Source organism: Cyclopterus lumpus, chromosome 3, assembly GCF_009769545.1.
Source record: "Cyclopterus lumpus isolate fCycLum1 chromosome 3, fCycLum1.pri, whole genome shotgun sequence".
Classification (NCBI taxonomy): Eukaryota; Metazoa; Chordata; class Actinopteri; order Perciformes; family Cyclopteridae; genus Cyclopterus; species Cyclopterus lumpus.
The window spans coordinates 30,704,875-30,724,796 of record NC_046968.1 but is presented as its reverse complement, the minus strand read 5'-3'; the positions used below and the strand labels follow the sequence as shown (position 1 = coordinate 30,724,796).

General features: G+C 41.2%; 2 protein-coding genes across 4 annotated transcripts in view; one reads left to right on the top strand and one right to left on the bottom strand.

Annotated features, from left to right (window-relative positions):
* plekhg4 (pleckstrin homology domain containing, family G (with RhoGef domain) member 4) overlaps positions 1-9,657 on the top strand; it is a 57,346-nt gene extending 47,689 nt beyond the window's left edge. The window contains exons 19-24 of one of the 3 annotated variants that reach the window (XR_004609060.1): positions 5,070-5,186; positions 5,692-5,833; positions 5,912-6,006; positions 8,493-8,728; positions 9,156-9,213; positions 9,486-9,657. Coding sequence is in view for 2 of the 3 variants with exons in the window: in XM_034528305.1 (XP_034384196.1) it covers positions 5,070-5,186; positions 5,692-5,833; positions 5,912-6,006; positions 8,493-8,662; positions 9,156-9,194 (563 nt within the window). In the remaining variant the exon portion in view is untranslated. Of the gene's footprint in view, positions 1-5,069; positions 5,187-5,691; positions 5,834-5,911; positions 6,007-8,492; positions 8,729-9,155; positions 9,238-9,485 lie in introns of all 3 variants that reach the window. The other 2 variants (XM_034528305.1, XM_034528314.1) reach the window with 2 other exon arrangements.
* Positions 9,658-12,532: 2,875 nt separating this feature from the next.
* LOC117728902 (ras-related protein Rab-8B-like) lies at positions 12,533-18,169 on the bottom strand. The gene is made up of 7 exons (XM_034529827.1): positions 18,162-18,169; positions 17,126-17,186; positions 14,966-15,043; positions 14,437-14,526; positions 13,542-13,607; positions 13,167-13,217; positions 12,533-12,719 (listed from the first exon to the last, which is right to left on the bottom strand). The coding sequence occupies exons 1-7, from the start codon at positions 18,167-18,169 to the stop codon at positions 12,633-12,635; spliced, it is 441 nt and encodes a 146-aa protein (XP_034385718.1). The 3' UTR covers positions 12,533-12,632.
* Positions 18,170-19,922: the final 1,753 nt, after the last annotated feature.

The following is a 19,922-nucleotide window of genomic DNA, read 5'->3' as shown; positions in this document are numbered from 1 at the left end:
ACTCCTATCTTCTTCTTCTGATTCCTTTATCTCCTTCTTCATCTCCTGACTCCTCTATCTTCTTCATCTTCTGACTCCATTATCTTCTTCTTCATCTCCTGACTCCTCTATCTTCTTCATCTTCTGACCCCATTATCTTCTTCTTCATCTCCTGACTCCTCTATCTTCTTCTTCTGACTCCTCTATCTTATTCTTCATCTTCTGACTCCATTATCTTCTTCTTCTTCTGACTCCTCTATCTTCTTCTTCATCTCCTGACTCCTCTATCTTCTTCTTCATCTTCTGACTCCTCTATCTTCATCTCCTGACTCCTATCTTCTTCTTCATCCCCTGACTCCTTTATCATCTTCATCTCCTGACTCCTATCTTCTTCTTCATCTCCTGATTCCTCTATCTTCTTCTTCATCAACTGACTCCTCTATCTTCTTCTCCTGACTCCTCTATCTTCTTCTCATGACTCCTTTATCTTCTTCTTCATCTTCTGACTCCATTATCTTCTTCTTCTGACTCCTCTATCTTCTTCTTCTGACTCCTCTATCTTCTTCTTCATCTTCTGACTCCATTATCTTCTTCTTCATCTTCTGACTCCTCTATCTTCTTCTTCATCTTCTGACTCCATTATCTTCTTCTTCATCTTCTGACTCCTCTATCTTCTTCTTCTGACTCCTCTATCTTCTTCTTCTGATTCCTTTATCTTCTTCTTCATCTTCTGACACCATTATCTTCTTCTTCATCTTCTGACTCCTCTATCTTCATCTCCTGACTCCTATCTTCTTCTTCATCTCCTGACTCCTATCTTCTTCTTCATCCCCTGACTCCTTTATCATCTTCATCTCCTGACTCCTATCTTCTTCTTCATCTCCTGACTCCTCTATCTTCTTCTTCTGACTCCTCTATCTTCTTCTTCATCTTCTGACTCCTCTATCTTCTTCTTCATCTCCTGACTCCTCTATCTTCTTCTTCTGACACCATTATCTTCTTCTTCATCTCCTGACTCCTCTATCTTCATCTCCTGACTCCTTTATCATCTTCATCTCCTGACTCCTATCTTCTTCTTCATCTTCTGACTCCTCTATCTTCTTCTTCTGACTCCTCTATCTTATTCTTCATCTTCTGACTCCATTATCTTCTTCTTCATCTTCTGACTCCTCTATCTTCTTCTTCATCTCCTGACTCCTATCTTCTTCTTCATCCCCTGACTCCTTTATCATCTTCATCTCCTGACTCCTATCTTCTTCTTCATCTCCTGATTCCTCTATCTTCTTCTTCATCAACTGACTCCTCTATCTTCTTCTCCTGACTCCTCTATCTTCATCAACTGACTCCTTTATCTTCTTCTTCATCTGACTCCTTTATCTTCTTCTTCATCAACTGACTCCTCTATCTTCTTCTCCTGACTCCTCTATCTTCTTCTCCTGACTCCTCTATCTTCTTCTTCTGACTCCTCTATCTTCATCAACTGACTCCTTTATCTTCTTCTTCATCTGACTCCTTTATCTTCTTCTTCATCAACTGACTCCTCTATCTTCTTCTCCTGACTCCTCTATCTTCTTCTTCTGACTCCTCTATCTTCTTCTTCTGACTCCTCTATCTTCTTCTTCATCTTCTGACTCCATTATCTTCTTCATCTCCTGACTCCTCTATCTTCTTCTTCATCAACTGACTCCTCTATCTTCTTCTTCATCTCCTGACTCCTATCTTCTTCTTCATCCCCTGACTCCTTTATCATCTTCATCTCCTGACTCCTATCTTCTTCTTCATCTCCTGATTCCTCTATCTTCTTCTTCATCAACTGACTCCTCTATCTTCTTCTCCTGACTCCTCTATCTTCTTCTTCATCAACTGACTCCTCTATCTTCTTCTCCTGACTCCTCTATCTTCTTCTGACTCCTTTATCTTCTTCTTCTTCATCTTCTGACCCCATTATCTTCTTCATCTCCTGACTCCTCTATCTTCTTCTTCTGACTCCTCTATCTTATTCTTCATCTTCTGACTCCTTTATCTTCTTCTTCTTCTGACTCCTCTATCTTATTCTTCATCTTCTGACTCCTCTATCTTCTTCTTCATCTCCTGACTCCTATCTTCATCTTCTGACTCCATTATCTTCTTCTTCTTCTGACTCCTCTATCTTATTCTTCATCTTCTGACTCCTCTATCTTCTTCTTCATCTCCTGACTCCTATCTTCTTCTTCTGATTCCTTTATCTTCTTCTTCATCTCCTGACTCCTCTATCTTCTTCATCTTCTGACTCCATTATCTTCTTCTTCATCTCCTGACTCCTCTATCTTCTTCATCTTCTGACCCCATTATCTTCTTCTTCATCTCCTGACTCCTCTATCTTCTTCTTCTGACTCCTCTATCTTATTCTTCATCTTCTGACTCCATTATCTTCTTCTTCTTCTGACTCCTCTATCTTCTTCTTCATCTCCTGACTCCTCTATCTTCTTCTTCTGATTCCTTTATCTTCTTCTTCTTCTGACTCCTCTATCTTATTCTTCATCTTCTGACTCCTCTATCTTCTTCTTCTGATTCCTTTATCTTCTTCTTCATCTTCTGACTCCTCTATCTTATTCTTCATCTTCTGACTCCTCTATCTTATTCTTCATCTTCTGACTCCTCTATCTTCTTCTTCTGACTCCTCTATCTTCTTCTTCATCTCCTGACTCCTATCTTCATCTTCTGACTCCATTATCTTCTTCTTCTTCTGACTCCTCTATCTTATTCTTCATCTTCTGACTCCTCTATCTTCTTCTTCATCTCCTGACTCCTATCTTCTTCTTCTGATTCCTTTATCTTCTTCTTCATCTCCTGACTCCTCTATCTTCTTCATCTTCTGACTCCATTATCTTCTTCTTCATCTCCTGACTCCTCTATCTTCTTCATCTTCTGACCCCATTATCTTCTTCTTCATCTCCTGACTCCTCTATCTTCTTCTTCTGACTCCTCTATCTTATTCTTCATCTTCTGACTCCATTATCTTCTTCTTCTTCTGACTCCTCTATCTTCTTCTTCATCTCCTGACTCCTCTATCTTCTTCTTCTGATTCCTTTATCTTCTTCTTCTTCTGACTCCTCTATCTTATTCTTCATCTTCTGACTCCTCTATCTTCTTCTTCTGATTCCTTTATCTTCTTCTTCATCTTCTGACTCCTCTATCTTATTCTTCATCTTCTGACTCCTCTATCTTATTCTTCATCTTCTGACTCCTCTATCTTCTTCTTCTGACTCCTCTATCTTCTTCTTCATCTCCTGACTCCTCTATCTTATTCTTCATCTTCTGACTCCTCTATCTTCATCTCCTGACTCCTATCTTCTTCTTCATCCCCTGACTCCTTTATCATCTTCATCTCCTGACTCCTATCTTCTTCTTCATCTCCTGATTCCTCTATCTTCTTCTTCATCAACTGACTCCTCTATCTTCTTCTCCTGACTCCTCTATCTTCTTCTCATGACTCCTTTATCTTCTTCTTCATCTTCTGACTCCATTATCTTCTTCTTCTGACTCCTCTATCTTCTTCTTCTGACTCCTCTATCTTCTTCTTCATCTTCTGACTCCATTATCTTCTTCTTCATCTTCTGACTCCTCTATCTTCTTCTTCATCTTCTGACTCCATTATCTTCTTCTTCATCTTCTGACTCCTCTATCTTCTTCTTCTGACTCCTCTATCTTCTTCTTCTGATTCCTTTATCTTCTTCTTCATCTTCTGACACCATTATCTTCTTCTTCATCTTCTGACACCATTATCTTCTTCTTCATCTTCTGACTCCTCTATCTTCATCTCCTGACTCCTATCTTCTTCTTCATCCCCTGACTCCTTTATCATCTTCATCTCCTGACTCCTATCTTCTTCTTCATCTCCTGACTCCTCTATCTTCTTCTTCTGACTCCTCTATCTTCTTCTTCATCTTCTGACTCCATTATCTTCTTCTTCATCTTCTGACTCCTCTATCTTATTCTTCATCTTCTGACTCCTCTATCTTCTTCTTCATCTCCTGACTCCTATCTTCTTCTTCATCCCCTGACTCCTTTATCATCTTCATCTCCTGACTCCTATCTTCTTCTTCATCTCCTGATTCCTCTATCTTCTTCTTCATCAACTGACTCCTCTATCTTCTTCTCCTGACTCCTCTATCTTCATCAACTGACTCCTTTATCTTCTTCTTCATCTGACTCCTTTATCTTCTTCTTCATCAACTGACTCCTCTATCTTCTTCTCCTGACTCCTCTATCTTCTTCTCCTGACTCCTCTATCTTCTTCTTCTGACTCCTCTATCTTCTTCTTCTGACTCCTCTATCTTCTTCTTCATCTTCTGACTCCATTATCTTCTTCATCTCCTGACTCCTCTATCTTCTTCTTCATCAACTGACTCCTCTATCTTCTTCTTCATCCCCTGACTCCTTTATCATCTTCATCTCCTGACTCCTATCTTCTTCTTCATCTCCTGACTCCTATCTTCTTCTTCATCCCCTGACTCCTTTATCATCTTCATCTCCTGACTCCTATCTTCTTCTTCATCTCCTGATTCCTCTATCTTCTTCTTCATCAACTGACTCCTCTATCTTCTTCTCCTGACTCCTCTATCTTCATCAACTGACTCCTTTATCTTCTTCTTCATCTGACTCCTTTATCTTCTTCTTCATCAACTGACTCCTCTATCTTCTTCTCCTGACTCCTCTATCTTCTTCTCCTGACTCCTCTATCTTCTTCTTCTGACTCCTCTATCTTCTTCTCCTGACTCCTCTATCTTCTTCTCCTGACTCCTCTATCTTCTTCTTCTGACTCCTCTATCTTCTTCTCCTGACTCCTCTATCTTCTTCTTCTGACTCCTCTATCTTCTTCTCCTGACTCCTCTATCTTCTTCTCCTGACTCCTCTATCTTCTTCTTCTGACTCCTCTATCTTCTTCTCCTGACTCCTCTATCTTCTTCTCCTGACTCCTCTATCTTCTTCTTCTGACTCCTCTATCTTCTTCTTCATCTTCTGACTCCATTATCTTCTTCATCTCCTGACTCCTCTATCTTCTTCTTCATCAACTGACTCCTCTATCTTCTTCTTCATCCCCTGTTCAGAGATGCGTCTGAAGGAGATGGTGTCGATGGGAGTCGGGAACAAACCGTTTCTGGACATCAAGCCGAGTGATGCGGCCATCAGCGACCGAGCTGTTCACTACATCATGAAGAGCCGAGGTGAGCGGAAAGTTCCACAAATCCAGTTTAAAAACAGATTTAATGTGACATGCGCTGCGGATAAGATGTAGATGTTCATTATGTAGATTACATATATTGTGTATATTATATAGATTAGATTATTTATAATATATATTATATACAGTATATGATGCAGATTACGTATATTATGTATATTGTAGATTATGTAAATTATATATATTATGTATAGTATATATATTATGCAGATTATGTATATTATGTAGATTACATATATTATATATATATTATGTAGATTACGTATATTATGTATATTATATATTATGCAGTTTATCTAAAAAGATAGAATTTGTGTAAGAAAAGAAACTAGTTCAACAGAAGAAATTCTGTTAAAGAGAGAGTCTGTTATTTATTCTCCATATAAAAAAACAATAAATAATGTTGATCTAAAATCAATCATTTAGAAAGTGTGAATACTTGTCTATTGATTGATTATTGAGTAATCCGCTAATGCTTCATGGATCAGGTGCCAGAACGCGGGCGTCCATTGCCGTCTCTGGCTTCGATCACTCGAACCCTTTTAATGGAGGAGCGGTGACCTCTGACCCCATAGCATCAGGACCGTCTTCATTCAGCCTGCTGGGGCCGCTCAACCTGCACATGTACAGGTACGACACACACACACGTCCTGGTCTGGTCTGGTTCAGAACCACCATCTTCTAACCATCTGTTGTCTCCTCCTGCAGCCAGAACCTCCCCTCCTCTCCTGCTGCTGAAGGCTCCTTCATTACCTCCTGTATCGAGGAAGACGAGCAGGAGACCAGCAGCCAGCCCTCCATGAGTACGTAAACACACATACACACAGGTCAAGGGGTCGTTCAATCTAACGGAGCAGGAAGGAGTTCAGTGGAGTTGTCTCTCTGGTGGGGAAGGAGCTTGAACCGGAACTGGAGCCGGAGCCAGAGCGGTACCAGCTAGATGGAGCTCAAGCACAGCACTGGTTCTGAGTTACCGAGGGGAAGAGGAGAACCTCCTGAGCCCCCGGAGGATCACAGAGGACGTAAAGGGATTGTGGGTTGTGAACTGATCACCACCTGGTGGTGAGTTGGATCAGATGGCGGGGGACTCGGCTAGAAAGACCTGGCAAGCCCAAAAGTGTAGTGAGGGTGAACTGGGAACGTCTGGCAGAGGGTCCTGTCCGGGAGGTCTTCAACTCCCACCTCCGGAAGAACTTCTCACAAATCCCGAGGGAGGCTGGGGACATGGAATCCGAGTGGACCTTGTTCAAAGCCTCTATTGTGGACGCGGCTGCTCGGGGCTGTGGCCGGAAGGTCATCGGTGCCTGTCGTGGCGGCAACCCGAGAACCCGGTGGTGGACACCGGGGGTGAGGGAAGCCGTCAAACTGAAGAAGGAGGCCTTTCGGGCCTGGCTGGCCCAGGGGTCTCCTGAAGCAGCTGACGGGTACCGGCGGGCCAAAAGGGCTGCAGCTGTGATGGTCGCGGAGGCTAAAACTCGGGCATGGGAGGAGTTCGGGGAGGCCATGGAGAAGGACTTTCGGTTGGCCTCAAGGACGTTCTGGCAAACCATCCGACGGCTCAGGAAGGGAAAGCAGGGTCTACCCCAGGCTGTTCTCAGCAGGGGGGGGGAACTGCTGACCCGGACTGGGGACATCGTCGGGCGGTGGGAAGAGCACTTTGAGGAACTCCTAAACCCGGCCAACATGTCCCCCGGAGAGGGGGCAGCGCCGGAAGACTTTGGGGTGGATTCACCCATATCCCTGGCAGAGGTCGCTAAGGTAGTCAAAAAGCTCCTTGGTGGCAAGGCGCCAGGGGTGGATGAGATCCGCCCTGAGATGCTGAAAGCGCTGGACATTGTTGGGCTGTCTTGGTTGACACGCCTTTTCAGTGTCGCATGGGGGTCGGGAACAGTGCCCATGGACTGGCAGACCGGGGTGGTGGTTCCCATCTTCAAGAAGGGGGACCGGAGAGTGTGCTCGAACTATCGTGGTATCACACTGCTCAGCCTCCCGGGAAAAGCTTATGCCAGGGTGCTGGAGAGGAGGCTCCGACCGCTTGTCGAACCTCAGATTCAAGACGAACAGTGCGGATTCCGTCCCGGTCGTGGAACAGTGGACCAGCTCTTTACCCTCGCAAGATTACTGGAGGGGTCCTGGGAGTTTGCCCAACCAGTTTACATGTGCTTTCTAGACCTGGAGAAGGCTTTCGACCCGGTCCCTCGGGGGTTTTTGTGGGGGGTGCTGCGGGAGTATGGGGTGCCGGACCCGTTGGCACGGGCCATCCGGTCTCTGTACGCCTGCAGTAGGAGCTGTGTTCGTCTCCTCGGTAGTAAGTCAGACACGTTCCCGGTGGGTGTTGGCCTCCGCCAGGGCTGCCCTTTATCACCGGTCCTGTTCGTGACCTTCATGGACAGGATATCTAGGCGCAGCCAGGGGGCGGAGAGGATCCGGTTCGGGAGTCTCTGGATCGCCTCTCTGCTGTTTGCGGATGATGTGGTCCTGTTTGCCTCCTCGGACCGTGACCTCCAGCATTCACTGGGGCGTTTTGCAGCCGAGTGCGAAGCGGCAGGGATGAGACTTAGCACCTCCAAATCTGAGGCCATGGTGCTCTGCCGGAAACCGGCGGATTGCTCCCTCCAGGTGGGGGCAAACTGCCTACCCCAAGCGAAGGAGTTCAAGTATCTCGGGGTCTTGTTCACGAGTGAGGGTAAGGTGGAGCGGGAGATCGATAGGCGGATCGGTGCGGCTGCAGCAGTAAAACAGGCGCTGTACCGGTCCGTCTTAGTGAAGAGGGAGCTGAGCCGGAAGGCAAAGCTCTCCATTTACTGGTCGGTCTACGTTCCAACCCTCACCTATGGTCACGAACTCTGGGTCGTGACCGAAAGAACGAGATCTGGGATACATGCGGCCGAAATGAGCTTCCTCCGTAGGGTGGCCGGGCTCAGCCTTAGAGATAGGGTAAGGAGCTCGGACATCAGGGGGGAGCTCGGAGTCGAGTCGCTGCTCCTTCGTGTCCAAAGGAGTCAGCTGAGGTGGTTCATCTAGTCAGGATGCCTCCTGGACGCCTCCCATTAGAGGTTTTCCGGGCACGTCCAACTGGTAGGAGGCCCCGGGGAAGACCGAGGACACGCTGGAGGGATTATATCTCCCGGCTGGCCTTGGAACGCCTCGGGATCCCCCAGAATGAGCTGGAAAGTGTTGCGGGTGAGAGGGAAGCCTGGGTCGACCCCGGATAAGAGGCTGATAATGGATGGATGGTAACAACGTAGTAACATTTCCATCGGGGTCTAACAGTGGGATGTTTTCTCAGCCACAGAAAGTTCCAGCTCATCGTCTCGCCGTCTCTCCGGCTCCACCGGCTCCGACAGCGGCTGCGTCTCCTCCAACCTTCAGGAGGTGCTGCCCGAGGAGCCGAGGCCCCCCCGCAAGCCTTCATCCTCATTTAACCAACAGCACCTCAACAGCCAGTACAGTTCACCTGTGAGTACAGACACCTTCTGGGAGTCGTAGTCCTGTGACGGACTACAACTTAAAGACACAGTGTCTGTAAGTCAAGAAACAATGAGCACATAAAGCCCCAACATCCTAACACCCCAACCCCCAACACCTGAACCCCTAACCCTCCAACCCCCCCTAACCCCTAACCCCCCAACACCCAACTCCATAACCCCTAACCCTCCAACCCCCCCTATCCTCTAACCCCCCTAAACACCTGAACACCCAACCCCTAACCCCCCCTAAAAACCCAACACCCTAATCCCTAAAACCCCAACACCCTTAACACCCTAATCCCTAACACCCCACCCCATCAATGTTTAAACTGATGACGAAATAGAACAGATTGTTTCTCAAGTACAGTTTGTTGTTGTTGACTTATTGTTGTCTCTCGCTACCCGTCTGTCTCTCTGTCTCTACCTGTCTGACTGTCTCTCTCTGTCTCTACCCGTCTCTGTCTCTCTCTGTCTGTCCTCAGAAAGCTGTCCTGGTCATTGGTCCTTCCACCATTGTGTGATCAGCTGACCTGATGGACAGTAAGTGACCTCATGACCTCAGAGGTTTGTGTTTCATTCTAAAACATGAATAACTGAGCCACAGTTTACAGTGATGACGTCATAGACTGTTTTATAATAATAATGTAATACCACCTTTAACCTGAGAGGCGCTAGAGAGCATCTGTAGCGCCCAGTCTGTCCCTTTAAACCCCTTTTTATTTTATTAAAGACAGTCGGGTCATAATAATGAAAAGTATTATGAATATTATATGTAATTAAAGACACTTCTGTCTGTGGTTCCCTCTCCCCAGGGTGGTCCTGTCCCTGCTTCAGTCCTCTGGTTCTCTAGTGTTCATGTGTTCCAGGTCAGTCAGTTGAGCTGATCCAGGGTCAGTCTGAGGAGGTCCAGGACCAGCTGGATGTACATGTGTGTAAATAAATGTATTTTCTTACTTGAGTAATAAACATTTTGTTCAAAACTGAGTTTGTTTCTGAAGTGTTTTTACTTTGTTGTTTTATGTATTTCTTCTTCTTCCTCTTCAAAATGTTAAAAAATATTGATTATTTCTACAGGACAGCTGATTGGAGGATAAAGTAACCAGTTTGTTCCATAAGCCCCGCCTTCTGAGACTCGGTCCAGAATGCTATTTCTTGTACGTGGTTCAACTAAGTGGATCAAATGTCCTATTATCCAGCTTAAATTAACCCGATGATTGAAGTCCGGCTATCTCAGTTTCTCAAAGGCTGATCCGACTCAAACAATCTGGTTAATCTGAACCAGACTTCAGTACTCAGGATAGTTGAACCAGACTTCAGTAATCAGGATAGTTGATCCAGACTTCAGTAATCAGGATAGTTGAACCAGGATAGTTGAACCAGACTTCAGTAATCAGGATAGTTGAACCAGACTTCAGTACTCAGGATAGTTGAACCAGACTTCAGTACTCAGGATAGTTGAACCAGACTTCAGTACTCAGGATAGTTGAACCAGACTTCAGTAATCAGGATAGTTGAACCAGACTTCAGTAATCAGGATAGTTGAACCAGACTTCAGTAATCAGGATAGTTGAACCAGACTTCAGTAATCAGGATAGTTGAACCAGACTTCAGTAATCAGGATAGTTGATTCAGACTTCAGTAATCAGGATAGTTGAACCAGACTTCAGTAATCAGGATAGTTGAACCAGACTTCAGTAATCAGGATAGTTGAACCAGACTTCAGTAATCAGGATAGTTGAACCAGACTTCAGTAATCAGGATAGTTGAACCAGACTTCAGTAATCAGGATAGTTGAACCAGACTTCAGTAATCAGGATAGTTGATCCAGACTTCAGTAATCAGGATAGTTGAACCAGACTTCAGTAATCAGGATAGTTGAACCAGACTTCAGTAATCATGATAGTTGAACCAGACTTCAGTAATCAGGATAGTTGAACCAGACTTCAGTAATCAGGATAGTTGAACCAGACTTCAGTAATCAGGATAGTTGAACCAGACTTCAGTAATCAGGATAGTTGAACCTGACTTCAGTAATCATGATAGTTGATCCAGACTTCAGTAATCAGGATAGTTGAACCAGACTTCAGTAATCAGGATAGTTGAACCAGACTTCAGTAATCAGGATAGTTGAACCAGACTTCAGTAATCAGGATAGTTGAACCTGACTTCAGTAATCAGGATAGTTCAATCTGTAAATAAACAGGCTGAAAACTTTAAGAAATTAAATATTTTATATTCATACAAAAATAAGAATTCAAACAAACAGTTGAATAAAAAATTCCTCTAAATGTTACAAATAAAATCAGCTTTGTTTCAGATTTTTTTTATGTTAAAGAAATGAGAAAAAATACAAAAATATAGAAAAGCTTCAATAACTTCAGTCAAACACTCAGTTTTACAGTTTTCAGTGGGGTCAGTGAACACAACACTGATTAAGCAATGAGTTTAGCTTGTAGGTCACATGACCAGTTTAAAATATATATTCATATCTGAATCACTTCTATATTGATTATTTATAATGAAAACCTTTTAGTTCATAAACATTTATGTAACTTTTTCTCTTCATCACAAACATAAGTCGATAAATGTGTCCACAATGTGACTAATTGTAGCCATATAAATACATTTTTATATATATTTATAAATACTTTCATTTATCTTTATCCTTTGGTTTAAACGATTTGCTGCTGCAACATTTAAAAGATGATAAAACTTGATAGAGATTATATTAATATGATAAATCCATCAGAGTGAGACTTCACCTCGACAAACCATCTTTGGCTATAAAAAAAAGAATCATCTCCACAGTGTGTTCTCCTGCAGCGATCAGAGGAGACAGAAGGATGGAGGAGGTGGAGAGAGGAGGAGGAGAGAAGAGAAGAGAGGAGGTGGAGGAGAGAGGAGATGGAGAGAGGAGGTGGAGAGAAGAGAAGAGAGGAGGTGGAGGAGAGAGGAGGTGGAGGAGAGAGATGAGATGGAGGAGAGGAGGTGGAGGAGATGGAGGAGGGAGGAGAGAAGAGAGGAGGTGGAGAGAAGAGATGGAGGAGAGAGAGGAGATGGAGGAGAGAGAGGAGGTAGAGGAGGTAGAGGAGGTAGAGGAGGTAGAGGAGGTGGAGGAGGTGGAGGAGAGAGGAGATGGAGAGAGGAGGTGGAGGAGAGAGGAGGAGGAGATGGAGGAGAGAAGAGATGGAGGAGAGAAGAGATGGAGGAGAGAAGAGATGGAGGAGAGAAGAGGTGGAGGAGAGAGGAGAGAAGAGGAGGTGGAGAGAGGAGGAGGAGAGAAGAGGAGGTGGAGGAGAGAGATGAGATGGAGGAGAGGAGGTGGAGGAGGGTAGAGAGAAGAGAGGAGGTGGAGAGAAGAGATGGAGGAGAGAGAGGAGATGGAGGAGAGAGAGGAGGTAGAGGAGGTAGAGGAGGTAGAGGAGGTAGAGGAGGTGGAGGAGAGAGGAGATGGAGAGAGGAGGTGGAGGAGAGAGGAGGAGGAGATGGAGGAGAGAAGAGATGGAGGAGAGAAGAGATGGAGGAGAGAAGAGGTGGAGGAGAGAAGAGATGGAGGAGAGAGGAGATGGAGGAGAGAGGAGGTGGAGGAGAGAAGAGGTGGAGGAGAGAGGAGGTGGAGGAGAGAAGAGGTGGAGGAGAGAAGAGGTGGAGGAGAGAAGAGGTGGAGGAGAGGAGAGATGGAGGAGAAGAGGTGGAGGAGAGAAGAGGTGGAGGAGAGAGGAGGTGGAGGAGAGAGGAGGTGGAGGAGAGAAGAGATGGAGGAGAGGAGAGGTGGAGGAGAGGAGAGGTGGAGGAGAGGAGAGGTGGAGGAGAGAAGAGGTGGAGGAGAGGAGAGGTGGAGGAGAGGAGAGGTGGAGGAGAGGAGAGGTGGAGGAGAGGAGAGGTGGAGGAGAGAAGAGGTGGAGGAGAGGAGAGGTGGAGGAGAGGAGAGGTGGAGGAGAGGAGAGGTGGAGGAGGAGCTACAGCACTGAACACCTGAAGAAGCTCTTCTTGCTGCGACCCGCTGAGATCTTCACTGAACCGGCTGCTGATTGGTTGTTGTCGTTCTGGAGGAACAGAGGTCACCTCTATGAGAACCAATCAGCTGCAAGGGGAGGAGCTACTACAGATACTCACTTTTTATTATTTGCTACACTGACGTCTGTCTCTACCCGTCTGTCTGTCTCTACCCGTCTGTCTGTCTCTACCCGTCTGTCTGTCTCTACCCGTCTGTCTGTCTCTACCCGTCTGTCTGTCTCTACCCGTCTGTCTGTCTCTACCCGTCTGTCTCTACTCGTCTGTCTGTCTCTACCCGTCTGTCTGTCTCTACCCGTCTGTCTCTACTCGTCTGTCTGTCTCTACCCGTCTGTGTGTCTGTACCCGTCTGTCTCTACTCGTCTGTCTGTCTCTACCCGTCTGTCTGTCTCTACTCGTCCGTCTGTCTCTACTCGTCTGTCTGTCTCTACCCGTCTGTCTGTCTCTACCCGTCTGTCTGTCTCTACTCATAAACTCACCATCTTCCTGTTGAGTCTGGTCATGATGTCTCTGCCGAGAGTTAGAAATCCCTGAGGAGAGAAACATGAAAACGTTTTCCTCTTTCTTTATCTTTATCTTTATATATATATATATATATATATATATATATATATATATATATATATATATATATATATATATATATATATACACATATACATATACGTGTATGTATATATATATATATATATATATACACACACACACATATATATATATATATATATATATATATATATACACACACACACATATATATATATATATATATATACACACACACACACACACACACATATACATATACATATACATATACATATACATACACTTATAATTAAGTCGCGACTCACTTCTTCGACGTTGATGCTCGACTTCGCGCTCGTTTCCAGAAACTTGATCCCGTAATCGATCGCCAGCTAAACAACAGACAGAGACTTTAATATTCGTTAATAATATAATATACATGTTCAATAAATTTATGTAAATAAATCTGTTTGTATTTAGAAAAGAACACTTTTAGGTTTTCAGTTGATCAGAAATTGAATCATATATTCGTATTAATTTAAATAATAAATGTATAAATCATACAATAATAAATAAATAAATCATATATTTATATTAATTGAAATAATAATAAATGAATAAATCTTCTATTAATTTAAATGAATACATCATATATTCATAGTAATTATAATAATAATAAATGTATAACTCCTATATTAATTAAAATAAATACATCATATATTCATATTAATTAAAATAATAATAAATGAATAAATCCTACAATAATTAAAATAAATACATCACATATTGATATTAATTTAAATAAATAAATACATCATATATTGATATTAATTGAAATAATAAATAAATACATCACATATTGATATTAATTGAAATAATAAATAAATACATCACATATTGATATTAATTTAATAATAAATAAATACATCACATATTGATATTAATTTAATAATAAATAAATACATCACATATTGATATTAATTTAATAATAAATAAATACATCACATATTGATATTAATTTAAATAAATAAATACATCATATATTGATATTAATTGAAATAATAAATAAATACATCACATATTGATATTAATTTAATAATAAATAAATACATCACATATTGATATTAATTTAATAATAAATAAATACATCACATATTGATATTAATTTAATAATAAATAAATACATCACATACTGATATTAATACTAATGATATGACAGACCTTCTCTCCTCTCTCCTTGGACACTTGTCTCCTGTCGTTCATGTCGCTCTTGTTCCCCAGAATCATTCGCTCCACGTCTGAAGACGCGTGCTGAGGACAAACATGGAGGTCACGTGACCACTTTGTAGTCATACAGCTGCCAGGAAGCAGGAAGCTCATTGATGGTTAGATCATGTTCTATAAAATGAAGAATATATTAATAAAATCACTATGTTTATTATATTAATATGTATGAATTATGACTAACTTCTTCATATTTCTGATATTATAGTTTTCTCCTTGTTGGTAAACATGAGCCCAGTGCTTGTTTGTGATTGGTCCGATGCTGCTAGCCCCGCCCCTTTCATGTGACTGCCCCACACAAACCTATTTATTTTAAAGCACTTTGAATAAAAATAAACATGAATCTGATCAAATTAATGATAGCTAGTGATGTAATATTCTGACCCACAATGCTTTGCTCATCATATACAGTATATGATGAGCCAGAGGGTCAAAGGTCACGTGACCCGGTGGGGGCGTGGCCTACCTCCTCTATGTTGCGTATCCACTTCCTGATGTTATCGAAGGACTTCTCGTTGGTGATGTCGTACACCAGCATGATGCCCTGAGGGAGGAAGTGACATCAGCACAGGAAGTGACATCAGCTTTACACACACTCACATTAGTTATATATTATTATAGAGCATAAAACAGCTGCTTTAAAACAATATTGTTGATTTCATTGCCTGTCAGTTAAACTTATCACTATTATTATGAACATAAGTGTTACTATTAAGAATATAAATGTTATTATTATGAATATAAATGTTATTATTATGAATATAAATGTTACTATTATTATGAACATAAGTGTTACTATTAAGAATATAAATGTTACTAATATTAAGAATATAAATGTTATTATTATGAATATAAATGTTACTATTATTATGAACATAAGTGTTACTATTAAGAATATAAATGTTACTAATATTAAGAATATAAATGTTATTATTATGAATATAAATGTTACTATTATTATGAACATAAGTGTTACTATTAAGAATATAAATGTTACTAATATTAAGAATATAAATGTTATTATTATGAATATAAATGTTACTATTATTATGAACATAAATGTTACTATTAAGAATATAAATGTTACTATTATTATGAACATAAATGTTACTATTAAGAATATAAATGTTACTATTATTATGAACATAAATGTTACTATTATTATGAATATAAATGTTACTATTATGAATATAAATGTTACTATTATTATGAATATAAATGTTACTATTATTATGAATAAGTGTTACTATTATTATGAATATAAATGTTTCTATTATGAACATAAATGTTACTATTATTATGAACATAAATGTTACTATTATTATGAATATAAATGTTTCTATTATGAACATAAATGTTACTATTATGAACATAAATGTTATTATGAACATAAATGTTACTATTATTATGAATATAAATGTTACTATTATTATGAATATAAGTGTTACTATTATTATGAATATAAATATCAGAACCAGTAGATTCACACTAATTAATTTGACAGCTTATTCAACTCTCATAGCACAATATGTAATAAGTTTGACTTTAAGTGAAGTAAAACATTTATTCTTATTCTTTAGGTGAATCTCTATATGGAGCATCTATGATTTCCATTTTCTCACGTAACACGCCATTAATTTCATTTTATATCACTAAGTGTTCAAAACATCATCTCGTAGCCCAGGTGTTGTTGTTTATTTTGATATATGACATCAACATGTAGCCCAGGTGTTGTTGTTTATTTTGATATATGACATCAACATGTAGCCCAGGTGTTGTTGTTTATTTTGATATATGACATCAACATGTAGCCCAGGTGTTGTTGTTTATTTTGATATATGACATCATCTCGTAGCCCAGGTGTTGTTGTTTATTTTGATATATGACATTAACATGTAGCCCAGGTGTTGTTGTTTATTTTGATATATGACATCATCTCGGAGGCCAGGTGTTGTTGTTTATTTTGATATATGACATCATCTCGGAGGCCAGGTGTTGTTGTTTATTTTGATATATGACATCATCTCGGAGCCCAGGTGTTGTTGTTTATTTTGATATATGACATCATCTCGGAGGCCAGGTGTTGTTGTTTATTTTGATATATGACATCATCTCGGAGCCCAGGTGTTGTTGTTTATTTTGATATATGACATCATCTCGGAGCCCAGGTGTTGTTGTTTATTTTGATATATGACATCATCTCGGAGGCCAGGTGTTGTTGTTTATTTTGATATATGACATCATCTCGGAGCCCAGGTGTTGTTGTTTATTTTGATATATGACATTAACATGTAGCCCAGGTGTTGTTGTTTATTTTGATATATGACATCAACATGTAGCCCAGGTGTTGTTGTTTATTTTGATATATGACATCATCTCGGAGCCCAGGTGTTGTTGTTTATTTTGATATATGACATCAACATGTAGCCCAGGTGTTGTTGTTTATTTTGATATATGACATCATCTCGGAGGCCAGGTGTTGTTGTTTATTTTGATATATGACATCATCTCGGAGCCCAGGTGTTGTTGTTTAATCATTATTTTAGTTATTGACTCATGTTTAAGGTATGACTGACAGGTCATCTGGCCAATAGCAGCGCTTCGAGCAGGAGGGGGCGGGGCTTACCATAGCTCCTCTGTAATAGGCCGTTGTGATGGTCCTGAACCTCTCCTGACCCGCTGTGTCCCTGGAACCAGGTGATCAATGTTATTGATCAGTCATTGATCAGGATGTATTGATCAGGATGTATTGATCAGTCAATGATCAGGATGTATTGATCAGGATGTATTGATCAGTCATTGATCAGGATGTATTGATCAGTCATTGATCAGGATGTATTGATCAGGATGTATTGATCAGTCACTGATCAGGATGTATTGATCAGTCACTGATCAGGATGTATTGATCAGGATGTATTGATCAGTCATTGATCAGGATGTATTGATCAGGATGTATTGATCAGTCATTGATCAGGATGTATTGATCAGGATGTATTGATCAGTCATTGATCAGGATGTATTGATCAGGATGTATTGATCAGTCACTGATCAGGATGTATTGATCAGTCACTGATCTGGATGTATTGATCAGTCACTGATCAGGATGTATTGATCAGTCACTGATCAAGATGTATTGATCAGTCATTGATCAGGATGTATTGATCAGGATGTATTGATCAGTCACTGATCTGGATGTATTGATCAGTCACTGATCAGGATGTATTGATCAAGATGTATTGATCAAGATGTATTGATCAGTCACTGATCTGGATGTATTGATCAGTCACTGATCAGGATGTATTGATCAGTCATTGATCAGGATGTATTGATCAGTCACTGATCAGGATGTATTGATCAGTCATTGATCAGGATGTATTGATCAGTCACTGATCAGGATGTATTGATCAGTCACTGATCAGGATGTATTGATCAGTCACTGATCAGGATGTATTGATCAAGATGTATTGATTATTAAATTATTTGAATGTATAAAACTCGGCAGCAATAAACCAAATTAAAGTACTCAATAAGCAAAATAAGATATTATATTATTGTATTATGACTCTTAATAGATTAGCGTTGGTGTCTTTAATGTTGCAGCTGGGGAAATTGGAGCTCAAGATTAATTTACTTTGTATACTGATGGTACTAATTAATTCCACCTGTCCATCAGGTAACTAACATTCATACACTGATGGGAGGAGCTAAGGTTCCATCTGCACATCAGGTAACTAACATTCATACACTGATGGGAGGAGCTAAGGCTCACCTGTCCATCAGGTAACTAACATTCACACACTGATGGGAGGAGCTAAGGTTCACCTGTAAATCAGGTAACTAACATTCATACACTGATGGGAGGAGCTAAGGTTCCACCTGTACATCAGGTAACTAACATTCATACACTGATGGGAGGAGCTAAGCTTCACCTGTCCATCAGGTAACTAACATTCATACACTGATGGGAGGAGCTAAGGTTCACCTGTACATCAGGTAACTAACATTCATACACTGATGGGAGGAGCTAAGGTTCCACCTGTACATCAGGTAACTAACATTCACACACTGATGGGAGGAGCTAAGGTTCACCTGTCCATCAGGTAACTAACATTCATACACTGATGGGAGGAGCTAAGGTTCACCTGTACATCAGGTAACTAACATTCATACACTGATGGGAGGAGCTAAGGTTCCACCTGTACATCAGGTAACTAACATTCACACACTGATGGGAGGAGCTAAGGTTCACCTGTCCATCAGGTAACTAACATTCATACACTGATGGGAGGAGCTAAGGTTCCACCTGTACATCAGGTAACTAACATTCACACACTGATGGGAGGAGCTAAGGTTCACCTGTCCATCAGGTAACTAACATTCACACACTGATGGGAGGAGCTAAGGTTCACCTGTACATCAGGTAACTAACATTCACACACTGATGGGAGGAGCTAAGGTTCCACCTGTACATCAGGTAACTAACATTCATACACTGATGGGAGGAGCTAAGCTTCCACCTGTACATCAGGTAACTAACATTCACACACTGATGGGAGGAGCTAAGGTTCACCTGTCCATCAGGTAACTAACATTCACACACTGATGGGAGGAGCTAAGGTTCACCTGTCCATCAGGTAACTAACATTCATACACTGATGGGAGGAGCTAAGGTTCCACCTGTACATCAGGTAACTAACATTCACACACTGATGGGAGGAGCTAAGGTTCACCTGTACATCAGGTAACTAACATTCATACACTGATGGGAGGAGCTAAGCTTCCACCTGTACATCAGGTAACTAACATTCACACACTGATGGGAGGAGCTAAGGTTCACCTGTCCATCAGGTAACTAACATTCACACACTGATGGGAGGAGCTAAGGTTCCACCTGTACATCAGGTAACTAACATTCACACACTGATGGGAGGAGCTAAGGTTCACCTGTACATCAGGTAACTAACATTCATACACTGATGGGAGGAGCTAAGGTTCACCTGTACATCAGGTAACTAACATTCACACACTGATGGGAGGAGCTAAGGTTCACCTGTCCATCAGCAGTAACTAACATTCACACACTGATGGGAGGAGCTAAGGTTCACCTGTACATCAGGTAACTAACATTCACACTGATGGGAGGAGCTAAGGTTCACCTGTCCATCAGCAGTAACTAACATTCACACACTGATGGGAGGAGCTAAGGTTCACCTGTCCGTCAGGTAACTAACATTCATACACTGATGGGAGGAGCTAAGGTTCACCAGTACATCAGGTAACTAACATTCATACACTGATGGGAGGAGCTAAGGTTCACCTGTACATCAGATATAAATAAATATTACTTTCTACTATTAATTACTTTGGACCAATATTTTACAATGTGTGTCAGTTTTTTTAAATGTATTATTTCAGCCGTTTTA

Bases quoted from the DNA above. Each gene is read 5' to 3' on its own strand.
- LOC117728902 (XM_034529827.1), bottom strand. The intron at 13,608-14,436 runs GTCTGTCATATC...TCTGTTGTTTAG, and splicing joins CCAAGGAGAGAGGAGAGAAG to CTGGCGATCGATTACGGGAT. The intron at 13,218-13,541 runs GTGAGTCGCGAC...TTCTCTCCTCAG, and splicing joins CGAGCATCAACGTCGAAGAA to GGATTTCTAACTCTCGGCAG.